This window comes from Wickerhamomyces ciferrii, contig 00028 (genome assembly GCF_000313485.1).
Source record: "Wickerhamomyces ciferrii WGS project CAIF00000000 data, strain NRRL Y-1031 F-60-10, contig 00028, whole genome shotgun sequence".
In the NCBI taxonomy this organism is placed as follows: Eukaryota; Fungi; Ascomycota; class Saccharomycetes; order Phaffomycetales; family Wickerhamomycetaceae; genus Hansenula; species Hansenula ciferrii.
In genome coordinates this window covers 38,643-54,691 of record NW_011887712.1, presented here as the reverse complement: position 1 = coordinate 54,691, position 16,049 = coordinate 38,643, and the positions used below count along the sequence as shown (strand labels likewise).

Sequence of the window (16,049 nt, the reverse complement as noted above, 5' to 3'; positions counted from 1 at the left end):
ACAAATTCTCACAGCGATTTTAAAAAATGTATTTGGAAATAGCAACTCTGAAAAAAGAAAATGGAAAAATTTTGGGAGAAAAGTTCGCGGGTATTGTTTGGCTTAGTAAGAAACATAGGGACTGCTTAGTCAGTTAAATATATGAAATATTTAAAGGATTATAGTGTATGATGTTTTGACAATATTTGAAGCTTAAGTATCTCATCTTAGATATAAAAGGATAGTCGTTTATATTAGAGCAGTGACGAAACAAGAGGCCATTATGCAGTTGATCTCTTCTGTCACAATACTACAAGACCATCCATGAGTTTATTTAACCTAACCATTTATTTATAAGCAAAAGACACTTTTTTCTATAATACAGAACTATGATCCACTTTGAACTTCGATATTGATCCATATAAACTTCTTTGGTTATTAAATTATCATCACACTATAAATAACGAAGCTTCAGATAACCAGAATGTGACATTAAATCAACACCGAAAAGATACTAAATGCTAAACCACAATTAAACAACAACACCAAAACCATTCACGAATCTATTAAATACAAAAAAGATGTGATTCATCTAGCTTCGAATTGAACCATTCTTCTTGTTCTTGATTTGTATAAAACACGATGACCACAGGCATTACATCTAATAGCATCATTTCTACCTAAAGATAATGAAGTTGCACAATTTGTACAAATATATTTAACTGTATTGGTTTTAGCTGATGAAAAACCTGAAGCGGCAGTACTTAATTGTGTTGGTGCGACGAAACCTTCTCTTGACATTTTTGAATTAAGTTATGATTTGATGTTTCAAATGGATATTATGAACTTCTAAAGTTAATTTCAAATAGGTTTGATTTATAAGTCTATCTAATTATTAGTTTACTTTTTTTTTTCTCCCGACTGAAAAAAAATTTAGGTGGATTATATAATCATTTCTGCCGGCTTCCACTGTTTGTTTTAGTTAAGAGATAGAAAACGTGACTTATTGTTGAGAGACACAAAACAATAGATCTCAAACTTTGAGCGCAAAACAACTACAAAATAAACGATAGAAGTAAAGTGGATCTAAAGTAAGAAATGCATCAATCTGAATTATACCAAGATGAGAAAAAACATACTGTTATATCACATTGTAAGATTCTAAATAATTCTCAAGGGTGTATGACTGTGATTATAATGGCAACATAATTATTCATATCGACAAATTTGAATTAATATTAGTTATGACTTATTAATAAATGCCATCGAGATATAGACTCATCTATATCTCATTTTTGGTTTATCACCTCTTGCTTCTCTTTTTTGTTGTCTTTTACTTTTACCTTGTTCACCTTGTTTGGTACCATTATTATCATATTCATCAACTTGTTGACCAGTTTTTGAACCACCACCAAATAATTGTCTACCAGCATTTATAACATTATAAATCTTATAAGCGGCAAATGATGGGACTGCTAAATATAACCACCAAACCAAAGTTGAATTGAAAACAATAGTCAAGAAATTTAAAATTATTGTATAATAAATGATATCAAATAAATATTCTGTTAAACCTTGTTCAGTTAAATCTTGACCTAGACGAATAATTTTACCTTGAGGATCAACTATCGGTCTACCGAATTTTTCAATAAGATATAATGAACCTAAAGCTGGTAATGCAGTTATGATAAACCATTTTGATGATTGTGGTCTTTTGAAATAAAAATTGAAAAAACTAAAGATGGCGTATGATGTCCATGTTATGGTATGTATTTCTTTTAAAATCTTGAAGTTTTGAGCAACTTGTTTCTTTGCGGATTGACCAGCCATTTTTTGAGTGGGTACCTTGTGGTGTTTCAAGAAGTTGGTATTTACTAGTTATTATCAGTTGTTGATCGTTGATCTTGAATATTGTGGGTTTTCTTCACAAGCATCAGACCAATTTTCGCGGGTTAAGACATCAAAGATAAACGAGCTCTCAGCTCATGAGCTTACACTTTCTATAAGATTCACACTTTAAAAGCAAAAATCCCAAACCACATATTATTGAAATGAATGTCCATCTGTTCAGTAATTTCATCGGACATAAGTATATATATATATATATATAAATTGTATAAGTTATATTTGTTCAACTGAATATTTTTGATTAATTCCCCAAATAATTAGAAGCAAAAGGCATAATACTTTCAAGTGATCTATTTAAGAGAGACATTGAATAAAGCCATATATGCAAAGAAGAGGTTTGAATGGGTGAGTAACTAGAAGATAACTATAACATTATAATGTAAAAAATGACAAACAAATAAAATCAACGATAATTAAATAGAAAAAAAAAAAATAGGATAAAAGATCAAGAAAACCAACCGACAATCAATCACAAGACTAACAATTTTTAAAAAACACCAGTAATATAACATGAAGAAATAACATTATAAACCTTGATGAATGAAGGAGTAGAATGATAAAACCGCCCGCCACTTTCAGACTTTTTCTCTATTTAACAACAACCATTTTGTTGGTTTTGACCAATTGATTGACCTCTAATATTGACACTGTTTTTGTTGTTACCAGCATTTGCATTTGAAGCATTACTTGAAACATTGGCTTTGATTTGTCTAGCCATGGTGAAGAAAGCTTGTTCAACATTTGTTGAGTTCAAAGCTGATGTTTCTAAGAATGGAATATCTAAAGCATCGGCAAATTCTTTTGCAACGTTATAATCAACGGATTTCTTATCAGTTAAATCAGATTTGTTACCAACTAATAATTTCATAACACCACCAGTAGCATATCTATCAATTTCTTGTAACCATTGTTTAACATTATTAAATGATTCTTGATCAGTAACGTCATAAACGATAATGATACCATGAGCACCTCTATAGTATGATGAAGTGATGGTTCTGAAACGCTCTTGACCAGCGGTATCCCAAATTTGTAATTTGATAGTTTTACCATCTAATTCAATGGTTCTAATTTTAAAATCAACACCAATTGTTGAGATGTAATCGGCGGTATAAGTATCATCAGCAAATCTTAATAATAAACATGATTTACCAACACCGGAGTCACCGATCAATAATAATTTGAATAAATAGTCGTATTCAGTGTTCATTTTGAATGAATGGATCTAATTTATGGATCTGAACTAGTTTTGTTTTATCTATACGCCCTTTTTGTTATGTTGTGTCTTTTTTGTGAAGTGAAATGGCAAAAATCCACCAGGAATTCGCGGTATCTATATCGGTAGGGTGATATTCGCGCATCACTTGTAGTCTTGTAGTAGTACTACTACTTACAACTAGTAGCTCAGTATAATGTGCCTATGTTGAAACTATCGGTGATGAAGGAGTATTTTGATGGAAAATTATTTTGAAGCAGCTTTCTAGTTACGGCAGCACCTGTAGTACTTATTACCAGTTCCATGTTTCAAAACCTCAAAATAATTATGGAGATATCGAGCTAATTAAGCTACGCACAACTTTTTGAAAATTATTCATTATAATTTACATCATCCACAAAATATGTTTGAAATAAGCTAATATACAAAAAAATAATTGCTAGTATTTATCTGCCAAAACAATAGCAACTAAGTTTCAAAGGGACTTTTAGGTAAGATAGAAAAATTATTAGGAAAGTCACCATGAAAATAATCCAATTTGAATATGATTTATAAATGATTATGAAACTGCAGCAAAATATTCTTCATTATGGCGAGTCTGCCAAAAGTCAATGCATATCAAAAGAATCTCTATCATAATATAGACAGCATATTGATAATCACCGTGTGTTCCGAGCTTTGAATAAGAAACTTCTCTTTTACACTGGGATTAAACCAATGAAGTGTGTAGCTTGAGCTTTCAATTGATGATAATAAGTACCAGCAACAGGTGGAATAGCACTTGAATTTAAATAAGCTTCGGCTTTGTATAAAGTACCATCAAATAATAATTTGGTATGTTTTGATTGTTTGTATCTTAATTTCATAAATGTAACATATTGTAATAAAACAATAATGTTTACCAAGGCTAAAGTGAAGTTTTTCAAAACATAATATAAAATGAATGGAGAGCCTGCTAATAATTGGATCAAGATAAATATTTCTAAATTAGCAGCAGCAACTAATGATTGTTCATTATAAGTTGTAATTAAAGTGTTTATAACTTTTGATAAATGGTCTTTCTTTGGAGATGTAATGAAAGGGGCAATTGGTAATATGAAATTTTTAAAATAATTTGAAGCATGAAACAATGAAAAAATGAAGAATGGATAAAGACCACCACTAATAATTTTTTGATTTGAAACCAAGTACCAGACAATTGCTAATGATAGATATTGTAAATTATCATTTGACTTGAAATTAAAAAAACTAATCTTAGATTTTGATGATTTTAAAATTTGAGATATCACAATAACATAAGTTGAAATGATTGACAATAAAGCCCAATTATAATATCTTTTATAGGAAGATTGTGAAAAAAATGAAAATAACACTGTTGAAAATGTTGTGAATAATGTGGAGACATGACCTAAGAACCAAAAGAATTGAGGTGTCTAAAAGTTGTTAGTATTGGAGAGCTATAAGCTTGACGTTAATCGGCAGACACATACGGTTAATCTTGGTTTCAATTGTTGCAAAAAAGATCCGATTGATACCACTGAATTATTGTTTGACATTTCTTTTTTAAATTGTATGTTTCTTTATCAGATTGATAATCCTTTTTTGAATTTGGAATTTATTTAATAATCAATATATGATAGATTTATGAGTATTATAAGTTCAGAATTGAAATTTTATCAATGAATTCTTCAGTATGTCTGAATTATGAGGAAAGTGATCTTATGAAGACAAAATGGCCACCTGTTCACGGAATTTTCCAAGACAGTTAATCATCAAAACTACAAACGAAAAATCGACAATTTGGAAGCGATATCAATGGATTACGTGATCAATGCGCCACGGCTTATGTAATGCATATAACAATGCTACGCAAACTTGTCTTTTTGTTCCTCTTTAGGAAGTCAACATCATTTGTTGTCGTAGATACGCGTCTCTTATACTTAAAACAGCAATACTGCCTGATTGGGATGTTTTCCTCGTGTTAACATTTTCAAAATCAAAACAAAAAAAAGTTGACTTGTAAAAAATCAAAATCAACATTTTTTGAAGGGGAATTTGAGCTTTTCACTAAACAGATCACCAAGAAACTCACAAACACACACAAAAATACAGCGCTAACCATGAGAGAAATTGTATGTGCTCCACCAATCCAATACAGCAGGAAGCTACCATGAATTTAACACGACTAGAGAAAGAAAAGAGCTCTAAAAGTCGTTAGATCTGATTCAAGTTCAAGATTGTTTCATATCGATTCTTTGGCGCGTATAATATCAACAATTCAACATTCCAACATCAACAACTCATGAAAGCTTCCCGCTACACAACAACAAAGAGGGACCAGGTATACTAACATAGCTAAAATAGATTCATTTATCAGCAGGTCAATGTGGTAACCAAATTGTAAGTTAATCATTCCAAAGTTTTAGGTTGGCTGTTTTCACGCGTCCATTGTTTACTATTTCATTGATTGAGAGGCAAATTTTAAAAATGACCGTCAGAACATCAAAAGCTACATGAGTATTGTACTAACATGAATTATTAGGGTGCTGCCTTTTGGGAAACTATCTGTGGTGAACACGGTTTAGATAAAAATGGTGAATTCCATGGTACTGAAGAAATCCAAAAATCAAAATTAAATGTTTATTTCAATGAAGCTGCATCAGGTAAATACGTTCCACGTTCTGTTAACGTTGATTTAGAACCAGGTACTATCGATGCCGTTAAAACTTCAAACATCGGTAACTTATTCAGACCAGATAACTTTGTCTATGGTCAATCTTCAGCTGGTAACGTTTGGGCTAAAGGTCATTACACTGAAGGTGCAGAATTAGTTGATTCAGTTTTAGATATCGTTAGAAGAGAAGCTGAAGGTTGTGATTCTTTACAAGGTTTCCAAATTACACATTCTTTAGGTGGTGGTACCGGTTCAGGTATGGGTACCCTTTTAATTAGTAAAATTAGAGAAGAATTCCCAGATAGAATGATGGCTACTTTTTCAGTTATGCCATCTCCAAAAGTTAGTGATACTGTTGTTGAACCTTATAATGCTACATTATCTGTCCATCAATTAGTTGAAAACTCTGATGAAACTTTCTGTATTGATAATGAAGCTTTATATGATATCTGTATGAACACTTTGAAAAAACCACAACCATCTTATGATGATTTAAACCATTTGGTCAGTTCAGTTATGTCAGGTGTTACTACTTCTTTACGTTACCCAGGTCAATTAAACTCAGATTTAAGAAAATTAGCTGTCAATTTAGTCCCATTCCCAAGATTACATTTCTTCATGGTTGGTTATGCTCCATTAACTTCATTAGGTGCTAAATCATTCAGATCATTAAGTGTTCCAGAATTAACCCAACAAATGTTCGACTCCAAGAACATGATGGCTGCTTCTGATCCAAGAAATGGTAGATACTTAACTGTTGCTGCATTCTTCAGAGGTAAGGTTTCAGTTAAAGAAGTTGAAGATGAAATGTACAAAGTCCAAACTAAAAACTCATCATACTTTGTTGAATGGATTCCAAACAACGTCCAAACCGCTATTTGTTCAGTTCCTCCACAAGATTTAGATATGTCAGCTACCTTCATTGGTAACTCTACTTCTATTCAAGAATTATTCAAGAGAGTTGGTGATCAATTCAGTGCTATGTTTAGAAAGAAAGCTTTCTTGCATTGGTATACCACTGAAGGTATGGATGAAATGGAATTCACTGAAGCTGAATCAAACATGAATGATTTAGTCAGTGAATACCAACAATATCAAGATGCTACTATTGATGATGAAGAAGAATTGGAATATGCTGAAGAACAATCATTAGATGAAGTTCTTGAATAAGCATAGACAAAATTTTGATAGTACAGTTTAATAATCCAATATTTTGTTTCCTTTTTTTTTGTCCCAAACAAACAAGAATTTGTTGAAGTCTTTTCAACTTTAGAGATACCCTTGTTTGTTTTTGTTTTTATGCCGGTTTGAAATTTATTTTATTTGGTAATGGGGGTTGATGATAATAATAATACCTTCATCAAGTTATTTAATTTGATGTTATTTAGTGTTTTAACTTTACTTTTTTTCTATATCTACGTATAAATTTGTTCTATTTAGTTTTGCAATTAGGTACTGAAAAGTTGAGCCTTTTGTCCTTTCTTAGTAGTTGTCGCTGGCTTCTATCTTAACTACGCTCATTAATACTACGAATCGTTAACGCTCGGTTCTATTTGACGATACTGTGGAGCGTCCATTTTAGTAAAGCGCGCGCTCGAAAAGAGTCAGAGGAGATAACGTTATTTCGAGACTGAGATAAACTTTTAAACAATTCTCATTCCTTTTCTGCTTTTAATCCTTCAAGCTACTACTTCATTATCGAACAATGGGCCAAGAACACTCGCCGTTGCTTAAACCTGATAGCAAGGCTTTAGATGATCCAACGTTAGCTTCGCCAGGTCTTGTTGCTAGAGATTTAGCACATCTTGATGAACAAATTGACCCACTCTCGACCACATCAACGCCGAATTATGGCTCATCATCTCAAGACATTGAAAGCCAAACACAATCAGGCTCACCAGAAGATACAGATGCTACTACCGAATTCACATCTGCGCAGTTAAGGGTTATCATTGGCTCACTTTATGTGGGTAGTTTTTTAGCTGCTTTAGATACTACTATTGTTACAACTCTATTATCAACAATTGCATCGAGTATAAACTCAGTTTCAAAAATGTCATGGATTGCTGCCTCTTATCTTTTAACATGCTCTGCTTTTCAACCATTATATGGTAAACTATCTGATATTTATGGTAGAAAACCATTATTGATTTTCTCAAATGTTACATTTGCCCTTGGTTGTTTAATTTCAGGGTTTTCACATGATTTGATTGGTTTGTCAGTTGGTAGAGCCATTACAGGTATCGGAGGTGGTGGACTAACGTCCCTTGGTACCATTGCAACGAGTGATTTGGTCCCATTGAAATCAAGAGGTGTATATCAAGGTCTTGGTAATATTGCTTTTGGTGTGGGTGCTGCGACCGGTGGTATTTATGGTGCCCTTTTTGAGAAATATTTGGGTTGGGAATATGCATTTTTTAGTCAAGTACCAATTGCTCTATTGAGTGGGTTTTTAATTTGGAAGTATTTGCAATTACCAAAAGGATCACTTGGGTTAGGTTTACCTGGATCAAGATTAGCCAAATTGAAACAAGTTGATTTTATTGGGGCAACATTCTTAGTTTCCTCGTTACTAAGTTTTATGGTTCTTGTGTCATTTTCAGGTAATGAAATTAAAGTTAATGGATCAGGTTTCTGGGGATTGATAATTTTCAGTTTAGGTACCTTATTAGCTTTCATTTATGTTGAATTATATGTTGCAACACAACCAATCATTCCGGTCCAATTATTCGCATATATAACCGTCTTGTCATCTGGATTGACAAATTGGTTCATGACAATGTCTGTCTTCACTTATTTGTTTTATATGCCTGTCTTCTGGTCTTCTGTCTTGGGTTTAACCCCAACAGAAATTGGGTTAAGAACAATTGCAAATTTTGTTGGTGTTTCATCAGGTTCTTTCCTTTCAGGTATTTATATGAAACGTACAGGTAGATATTACAAACTTGCAGTTATCACAGGCCTTTTCACCATCCTTGGTGTATATCAACTTTATAAGACCACCAAGACTACATCATTGTTTTTCCAATATATTGAGTTATTAATCCCAGGTGCTGGCTATGCAGCAAGTTTGACAGTCACATTAATCGCTTTAATTGCTGCGGTTCCACATGACCAACAAGCTTCAACAACTTCAATTCAATATGCATTCAGAGCAACAGGCTCTACTATTGGTGTTTCAGTTTCAAGTTTTATATTTCAAAAATATTTATTGAGCTCTTTGAATAAGAATCTATTAGCTAATATACCAGAAGGGTTTACTAAAGCTGATGTGTTAAAAATCATTGAAAAGTCATTCAACAGTTCAGAATATACTTGGAAGGCACCTGAAGTTTTTAGAAATGCTATTATCGATAGTTACGATTTAAGTACCCATAAAGCCTTACTATTCAGTGTTGTCACTTGTATTATTGCTGTCATTGTCAGTCTTTTCATGAAGGAACACCATTTACATAGTAGTATTCAAAGAAAATAAAATGGTTGTATATAGACTAATAGATAGAAATTAAAATACCTTATACCAGTAAAGTGGAAGCTTGAAGTAGTTTTCTTATCAAAAGCGAGTATACCCGTTGCCAGAGTAACAAACCAATTCTCGGGATATTTTTTTTCTTATTCAACTGCTATGAAAAATAGTACATCTATAGATCTTTGTGAGCTTAACTCCAAAATAATTACACAAGAACTCAATTTATCAAAAAGGATGTCAGAAGCTGCAAACAATCCACCTGCTCCAAAACCAAAAGCTTCTAAAAAGAAGAAAGGCTCCAAAAACCCAGTTGATATCACTCCAGAATACATCGCTGAACAAAGAGCAAAAAGAGAAGCTGCTAAGAAAGCTAAAAGAGATGAATTGATAGCCCAAGGTATTGATCCAGATCAAGTTGATACACCGGCAGACCTAAGATTCATTTCAAGGCCAATGCTCAAGATTCCTAGAGATGAAAATGATAAACCAAGAGGTAGAAAAGGTGTCAATGTTAAGATTATGACCTATAATGTTTTGGCGCAGGCATTAATTAGAAGAAAACTTTTCCCAACTAGTGGGAATGCCGTTAAATGGTTCAAAAGATCTCAAGTTCTATTATCTGAGTTTAAGCATTATAATTCTGATATATTGTTATTACAAGAAGTTGATCACGTTCAATATAACTCATTTTGGAAAAGTGAATTTGAAAAATTAGGTTATAATTCAGTTTTCAACAGATTTGGTGATAAGAATCATGGTGTTGCTATATTTTTCAGAGAAAATATGTTTGATGTCACAGATAAAATGTTCATTAATTATGATATTGAAAAATCTGGAGAAATTCAACCAAGAACTATAACAAGAAATGTTGGTTTAATATTAGCATTAAAATTTAAAGATCGTATCCTGGAACAATTTCCAGAAACTGATAAGAAGGGTATACTTGTTGGTACAACACATTTATTTTGGCATCCATTTGGGACATACGAGAGAACTAGACAAACATATCTAATATTGAAGAAATTCCAAGAATTCATTCATAGAGTTCAAGTATTACAACGAGGTTCATGGTTTAGATTTTTTGGTGGTGATTTTAACGCGCAACCTTATGATGCACCATATCTTTCAATAACTTCCAAACCAATAAAATATGATAATCGCTGTAAGAAGGTCATTGAATGTTCAACTTCATTCCAATATTCCAAACTACGTGAAGGTATTGAAGATGAAGATGAAGAAGGTGGTAATATAGAAAAGTTTGGCGAAAATCAACCTAAAGACCCCGTACCTGAGTCATTTACCCCAACTGAAGAACAAGCACAGATTGTCAGAGATATGGAGGATCTCCACAATTCATTGCCTATGAGAGCTATATCATTATATTCTGTTGGTTATAAACTTGTACATCCTGAAAATTCTGGTCTTGATAATGAAAAAGATGAACCTGAAATTTCCAATTGGGCTCATGCGTGGAGAGGTTTATTAGATTATATTTTTTACATTGCAGAGTGGGATTTGGAAAGTGATTCACAAGTTAAAAGTCTTGCTGAGTTTGAAGAATTATCACAAGTTAGAATTAATTCATTATTAAGAATGCCACCTGGTAAAGAAATGAGTAAACATGGTCAACCTCATGAAGGAGAATATCCAAGTGACCATTTATGTATGATTGCAGATTTAAAGTTACTACTATAGAATAATATTATATAGAACGAATACCAAAGATAGTGCTAATTTTTATTAATTTTCTATACGTGCAAAGTAAATTATGGGGGTCAAAATAAACTTAAAAGATAAAAACTTGATCATCCCCTTTTGATGGCATTTTAGCTTCTCTAAAACCTAATTCTTTTGTAATGTTAATCATTAAAGTTTTCAAACCTTGAGGACCACAAACTAAGATTCTTGAATCATCAGAAGGTTTTGGTAAATATTTTTCAACCATTTCTTTAGTAACATAACCAACTTCACCTTCCCAGTCTGCAGGTGGAGTCAACAAAGTATAATGAATATCAATATTTGGATATTTTTCATTCAATTCATCTAATTCTTCTTTCAATAAGATATCATTAGCAGTATTGTTTGCATAAATCAAATGTAATTTAGTGAAATCTTCTGGGGTGGTAGTGACTTCACTAATAACTTGTAAGATTGGTGTAATACCTGAACCACCAGCAACAATACCAATTTCCTTAGAGCTATTGGTAGCATAGTTAAATCTACCGACTGGACCTCTGAAATTAACTGTTTGGCCAGCTTTTAAAGTTGCAAAATGTTTGGAAACAGTACCGGTTGGATATGATTTGACCAAAATATCGAAAAATCCTTTATCAAATTTTGAAGAAATTGGGGTATAGTAACGAATATCATTTTCAACTTTTGCAGCAACATGATGACCAACAGGAATATCAAGGATTTCATCTGATCTACCTAAAGCGAAACGATAAATAGCGGTATCTTTTGAAATAAGTGTTTGTTCTAATAATTCTAAAGCTCTCCAGTTTTCAGGATGTAATGTACTTCTTCTATCTGTTTAAGAGTGTTAGTAAGCTGCGTAGTTCAAAAATCATTAGCTTTCACATACTATAAGCAGAGTAAACTCTGAAACCGATAACAAGAGCTAAGAATAACAAAACATGAGGTAAATATGATACATTCATGATTGAGATCCCAACAATCATCAACACGACTGGGATATAGATCCCATGAAGTGGCTCGTTCAACCATTGTGACTTATCATCAACTGTTTTACTCATCTTGATCCCTTCCTTCCTTTATTAATAACACGATATCAAGAAAGTATTCAAAACTTAGCACTCAAAATCAAAGTAATTTCAAACACTTTATATGTTTTTATTTTTTTGTATTATTCATCAACCGTTGAGAAAATAATTACCTTTCGGTCCAAAAGGCCGGCTGCGGATCGCGAATCGGATTTGTATAAGCATTTGGAAATTTTGGTATGTCTTTAACATACGTTTAGTTCTCACTTTCAAAATTACGCTTCTCATATTTGCTAAATCTATCATACTATTCGAGCACGCTATAAATACTATAAAAACAAAACTTTGATTGGATTTCCCTCAAAACAAAATGACCAAATAAGGAATGAACTGAAAAACGAAATATATTAAACTAGAAGATTCTGATGAGAATAATTATACTATTCATCAATTTCAACAATACCATTTCTAACAGCCCATTGTTTGGAACTTAGGAATACATTATCAGGATCTTGTTCACGTCTGATTCTTTGGAAAGTTTTCAAATCTTCCCCAAACCATTCTTCATTCTTCTTAGCAAACCCTCTCATTTCACCATCTTTATATGCTTTTTCTTCTTTAACTTCACCAGCAGCCCATTCAACTGAGCCTAAAAAGTTCTTAGCCCAATGAGGCTTACCACCCGCAGCACCCATGGTTTCTTCGAAAATCTTAAACCATTTACCATAAGGAGAATTTGTAAAAAATGGTCTATAAATTGTAGCATTAATGTATAAAGTTAATTGTGAATTAGTGACATCTGATAATGGAACATGATTTAGTTTCGGAGTATTATCCAAATATGGACGTAAATCGTTACCTTTAATAGGACCTGGTGAGATTTCTGAGCGATCTTTAATTTGGGCAACATTACCAACTTGATTTGTAGTTGTTGTATTTGAACAACGAACTTCAACTGGGACATGAACATAATAATCGTGGTTAATAGCAGCAGTGTTAATATAGTGTTCTAACGATCTTAAAATTTCAGGACCATTAGTTAATGGAGCAGCCCACTCATCAACATATTGAGAAAATAAACAATCCATATTCAAACCTTCAACAGATGGTTGAACCGCAATTGCACCATTACCTAAAGTTTCAACATTACCATATTGACGATTGAAGATGAATTTTTCCACATATGGAGTCAAAGGGGACCAAACATGAACTGCAAGCCATAATAAAGATTCATAAAATAATCTACCTAATTTAGTACCATACCAACTTTCTCTTGGTGCTGATAAAGGTTCTTCAGTTTTCTGACCTCTCCATAAAATACATTTTTTAGCATATGGGAACCACCAAATTCTAATAAATTCTGAACTTGTCCATATAGTATCCCATTTATTCAATAACGTTTCAAAATTAATAACTTCTTGAGATGATTTAATATTGAATGCTGGAATAGCTCTAATTGTAGCCTTAACAATGATACCAATTTTACCTAAACCTAACAAAGCAGCTTTGAAAACATCTTGATTTGTTTCTGAATCTAAATGAACGATTTCACCTTTACCATTAACTATAGTTAGATCAACAAATTGTTGTGAAACTAACCCATGATAAGGAGAAGCACCATGTGTACCTGTTGAAATAATACCAGCAACTGATTGTTCACTAATTGAACCTAAGTTTTGTAAAGCTAAACCTTGTTGAGCCAAATATTCATTCAATTGATAAATTCTAAGACCAGCTTCCACTGTAACATCTGTATATAAACCTGATTCATGTTTTTCCACTTTTAAAACTTTTTTATAATTATCTAAATTTACTAACCAATCATCAGTCATTGTCATATCACTTGGTGAATGTCCAGATCCAACTACCATAATTGTAGTTTTAGCCTTACGAGCTTCATTAACTAATTCCACAATTTCATCTAATGTACTTGGTTGGAAATATAAAGATGGTTTACAACTGAAGATCCCAGCCCAGTTTGAGAAGACAAAGTCTCTCTTACCCAATCCTAGAACACCAGTGGACATGATTCAATGCTATTACTTCCTTTTCTTATGACTAAAAGCGTAGAGAATGTGCACCTTCTTATTTTCTTGATAACCAATCTAGCTCAGAAAAGAATATACCAAAATTCCTTCCAAATCAAACTTCAGAGTAGCACTTCCAGTCTCTATCTATCAGATGATATACCACGATTCAGTAAAGAAGTAGTCAAACGGTGCTTTGTTCAATACAAATCTTCAACGGTCACAGTATTAATTTCATTGTTTTGGTGGAGCCATGATATTTTTTCTTCGCGACCAATCGAAATCGTTTGGTTACGGAAATCAAAACCTAAAAAGTGTAAAAAAGGAGACTATGGTGCTCTACATCAAAACTTAAGAGTAATATTGGGAATTCGGATGTTTCTTTTGGACGTAATATACTCTCCAGTGGCTAGTATTACGATACCACATTTTCTAGCTTAAATTTAAGGATAATACAACCATTTAAAGGACCCCCACGGTTATACAGAATTTTTTCGCGGGTCATCGATAGTGATACTGGATCAGACTAACAAAAATTCTGATATGAGAGATATAATCTGTGTTATGGCCAATTGATTCACAAAATGAAAATGGTCTATGTTATCGTCTATGTCGTAGTCATTGGTGTTGATTATACGGTTGGATTTGCATTTAAATTTCTGTAGTACTAGGTCCACGTAATTCCGAGGTTTATCAGACGCGTAAATTAGACTCTAGATAGACATAAACTTCACAAATTATCAACTCTTCAGCTTTCAAGTAAATCTCAATTTGATCTAATCCATATGGCGAACGTCAAAAGAAAACCAAATCGTGGTAAATCATGGAGAAATTTATACTTAGCGTTAAAACGTAAAAAAGAGGCGAAAGAGAAACCAAAAGAACCAATTTTCAAAACTGAAGATGATTTATTTAAAAGAATAGGATCTGGTTCTGATTATTCAACGGAGTATTTTTACCCATGGAGTACGGTCCACTCCAATTATATGCTAGATAAAGAAGACGAGCCACTACAAATGAGATCATTAAAAGATATATGTGCTATAGAAATCGCCCAAAATCATGATATGATTAATCAAGAGTTATTAAGATCTGGAAATTGGTCAATATGGAACCTTGTTTGGAAATATATTATAAGATGGAGAAGAGACAATTTCAAAACATTTCAAATATTTGCTGACGTATTCTCTGGTCAAAAAGGATTTGAATGTCATGACGAGTTAAGAAGTTATCCAGATTCAAGGTATAAAACTTTAGTATCAAGTACATTACCAAATAATAAATCTCATAGAATAGAAAGACTTTATGGAAATCTAAAGTTTAATGGATTCATAAGGACAATCAATCACTCAAGATTTGACAACCTAGTAGTGCTGGAAATTTCTAAAGGTTTGAATGATGATGATCTTCTACAATTAACAAATTTATCAAATTTAACAGCATTGAAAATCGTCCAACAAGATCATCAATTACCTGATACAATAATAAACAGTTGGTGTTCTGCTCTCAAGTCATCAAAATGGACTAAGCTCCAGGTGCTGAGTATACCTGAGATTTCACAAGCTTCAATGATCAAATTACAAAAACACGCTTATGATACTCGTTTATTATATATCGAAGTTGCAACTATATCATCAAGATTCCAACCACAAAGGGATTGGCCTGATGTTGATACGGTACATTGGGAAGTTTTGAAAGATAGAGCTATAACTGAACGCTCGTTAGGTATGAAATTTCAAGTCTTGGTTCAAAAATACAAGATTGATCAAAGATCTATATTACCTGATCAGAAAACTATATTATTAGATTTCAATATAGTGGATAGTGAATTTGAGAGTCTTGATGGGATATCAACACAGAGGGACTTTGATGAATTATGGAATCTGGGTGAAGTTCAAGGAAATTATACGGGGTTTATATTGAAAGGAATACCCATAAAACCAAAAATTGAGAAAAGACAAATTGAACCGAAGGCCAAGTCTGTTAAGAAATTCAAGGGTAATCCGAAGAAAACTTCTCTTAAATCGTTTTTTGATCTATGAGATATATATGT

At 32.6% G+C, this 16,049-nt stretch overlaps 9 protein-coding genes across 9 annotated transcripts; 4 read left to right on the top strand and 5 right to left on the bottom strand.

Annotated features, from left to right (window-relative positions):
* Positions 1 to 1,257: 1,257 nt before the first annotated feature.
* SND2 (Snd2p) lies at positions 1,258 to 1,809 on the bottom strand (the record flags this gene model as incomplete). Its single annotated transcript, XM_011278102.1, has 1 exon — positions 1,258 to 1,809. One exon carries the CDS (start codon positions 1,807 to 1,809, stop codon positions 1,258 to 1,260), a length of 552 nt encoding a protein of 183 aa, XP_011276404.1.
* A 670-nt stretch (positions 1,810 to 2,479) lies between these two features.
* On the bottom strand, positions 2,480 to 3,097 carry YPT1 (Rab family GTPase YPT1; the record flags this gene model as incomplete). The annotated part of the gene is made up of 1 exon (XM_011278101.1): positions 2,480 to 3,097. The coding sequence occupies one exon, from the start codon at positions 3,095 to 3,097 to the stop codon at positions 2,480 to 2,482; it is 618 nt and encodes a 205-aa protein (XP_011276403.1).
* A 704-nt stretch (positions 3,098 to 3,801) lies between these two features.
* On the bottom strand, positions 3,802 to 4,659 carry PER33 (Per33p; the record flags this gene model as incomplete). The annotated part of the gene is made up of 2 exons (XM_011278100.1): positions 3,802 to 4,536; positions 4,639 to 4,659. 2 exons carry the CDS (start codon positions 4,657 to 4,659, stop codon positions 3,802 to 3,804), a joined length of 756 nt encoding a protein of 251 aa, XP_011276402.1.
* A 957-nt stretch (positions 4,660 to 5,616) lies between these two features.
* On the top strand, positions 5,617 to 6,947 carry TUB2 (beta-tubulin; the record flags this gene model as incomplete). The annotated part of the gene is made up of 2 exons (XM_011278099.1): positions 5,617 to 5,620; positions 5,689 to 6,947. The coding sequence occupies 2 exons, from the start codon at positions 5,617 to 5,619 to the stop codon at positions 6,945 to 6,947; spliced, it is 1,263 nt and encodes a 420-aa protein (XP_011276401.1).
* A 535-nt stretch (positions 6,948 to 7,482) lies between these two features.
* BN7_1273 (putative MFS-type transporter) lies at positions 7,483 to 9,252 on the top strand (the record flags this gene model as incomplete). The annotated part of the gene is made up of 1 exon (XM_011278098.1): positions 7,483 to 9,252. One exon carries the CDS (start codon positions 7,483 to 7,485, stop codon positions 9,250 to 9,252), a length of 1,770 nt encoding a protein of 589 aa, XP_011276400.1.
* Positions 9,253 to 9,480: 228 nt separating this feature from the next.
* Positions 9,481 to 10,941, top strand: NGL2 (RNA exonuclease; the record flags this gene model as incomplete). Its single annotated transcript, XM_011278097.1, has 1 exon — positions 9,481 to 10,941. One exon carries the CDS (start codon positions 9,481 to 9,483, stop codon positions 10,939 to 10,941), a length of 1,461 nt encoding a protein of 486 aa, XP_011276399.1.
* A 91-nt stretch (positions 10,942 to 11,032) lies between these two features.
* Positions 11,033 to 12,002, bottom strand: BN7_1271 (cytochrome b5 reductase family protein; the record flags this gene model as incomplete). Its single annotated transcript, XM_011278096.1, has 2 exons — positions 11,033 to 11,775; positions 11,855 to 12,002. The coding sequence occupies 2 exons, from the start codon at positions 12,000 to 12,002 to the stop codon at positions 11,033 to 11,035; spliced, it is 891 nt and encodes a 296-aa protein (XP_011276398.1).
* Positions 12,003 to 12,409: 407 nt separating this feature from the next.
* On the bottom strand, positions 12,410 to 13,996 carry ALO1 (D-arabinono-1,4-lactone oxidase; the record flags this gene model as incomplete). Its single annotated transcript, XM_011278095.1, has 1 exon — positions 12,410 to 13,996. One exon carries the CDS (start codon positions 13,994 to 13,996, stop codon positions 12,410 to 12,412), a length of 1,587 nt encoding a protein of 528 aa, XP_011276397.1.
* Positions 13,997 to 14,781: 785 nt separating this feature from the next.
* On the top strand, positions 14,782 to 16,038 carry BN7_1269 (uncharacterized protein; the record flags this gene model as incomplete). Its single annotated transcript, XM_011278094.1, has 1 exon — positions 14,782 to 16,038. One exon carries the CDS (start codon positions 14,782 to 14,784, stop codon positions 16,036 to 16,038), a length of 1,257 nt encoding a protein of 418 aa, XP_011276396.1.
* Positions 16,039 to 16,049: the final 11 nt, after the last annotated feature.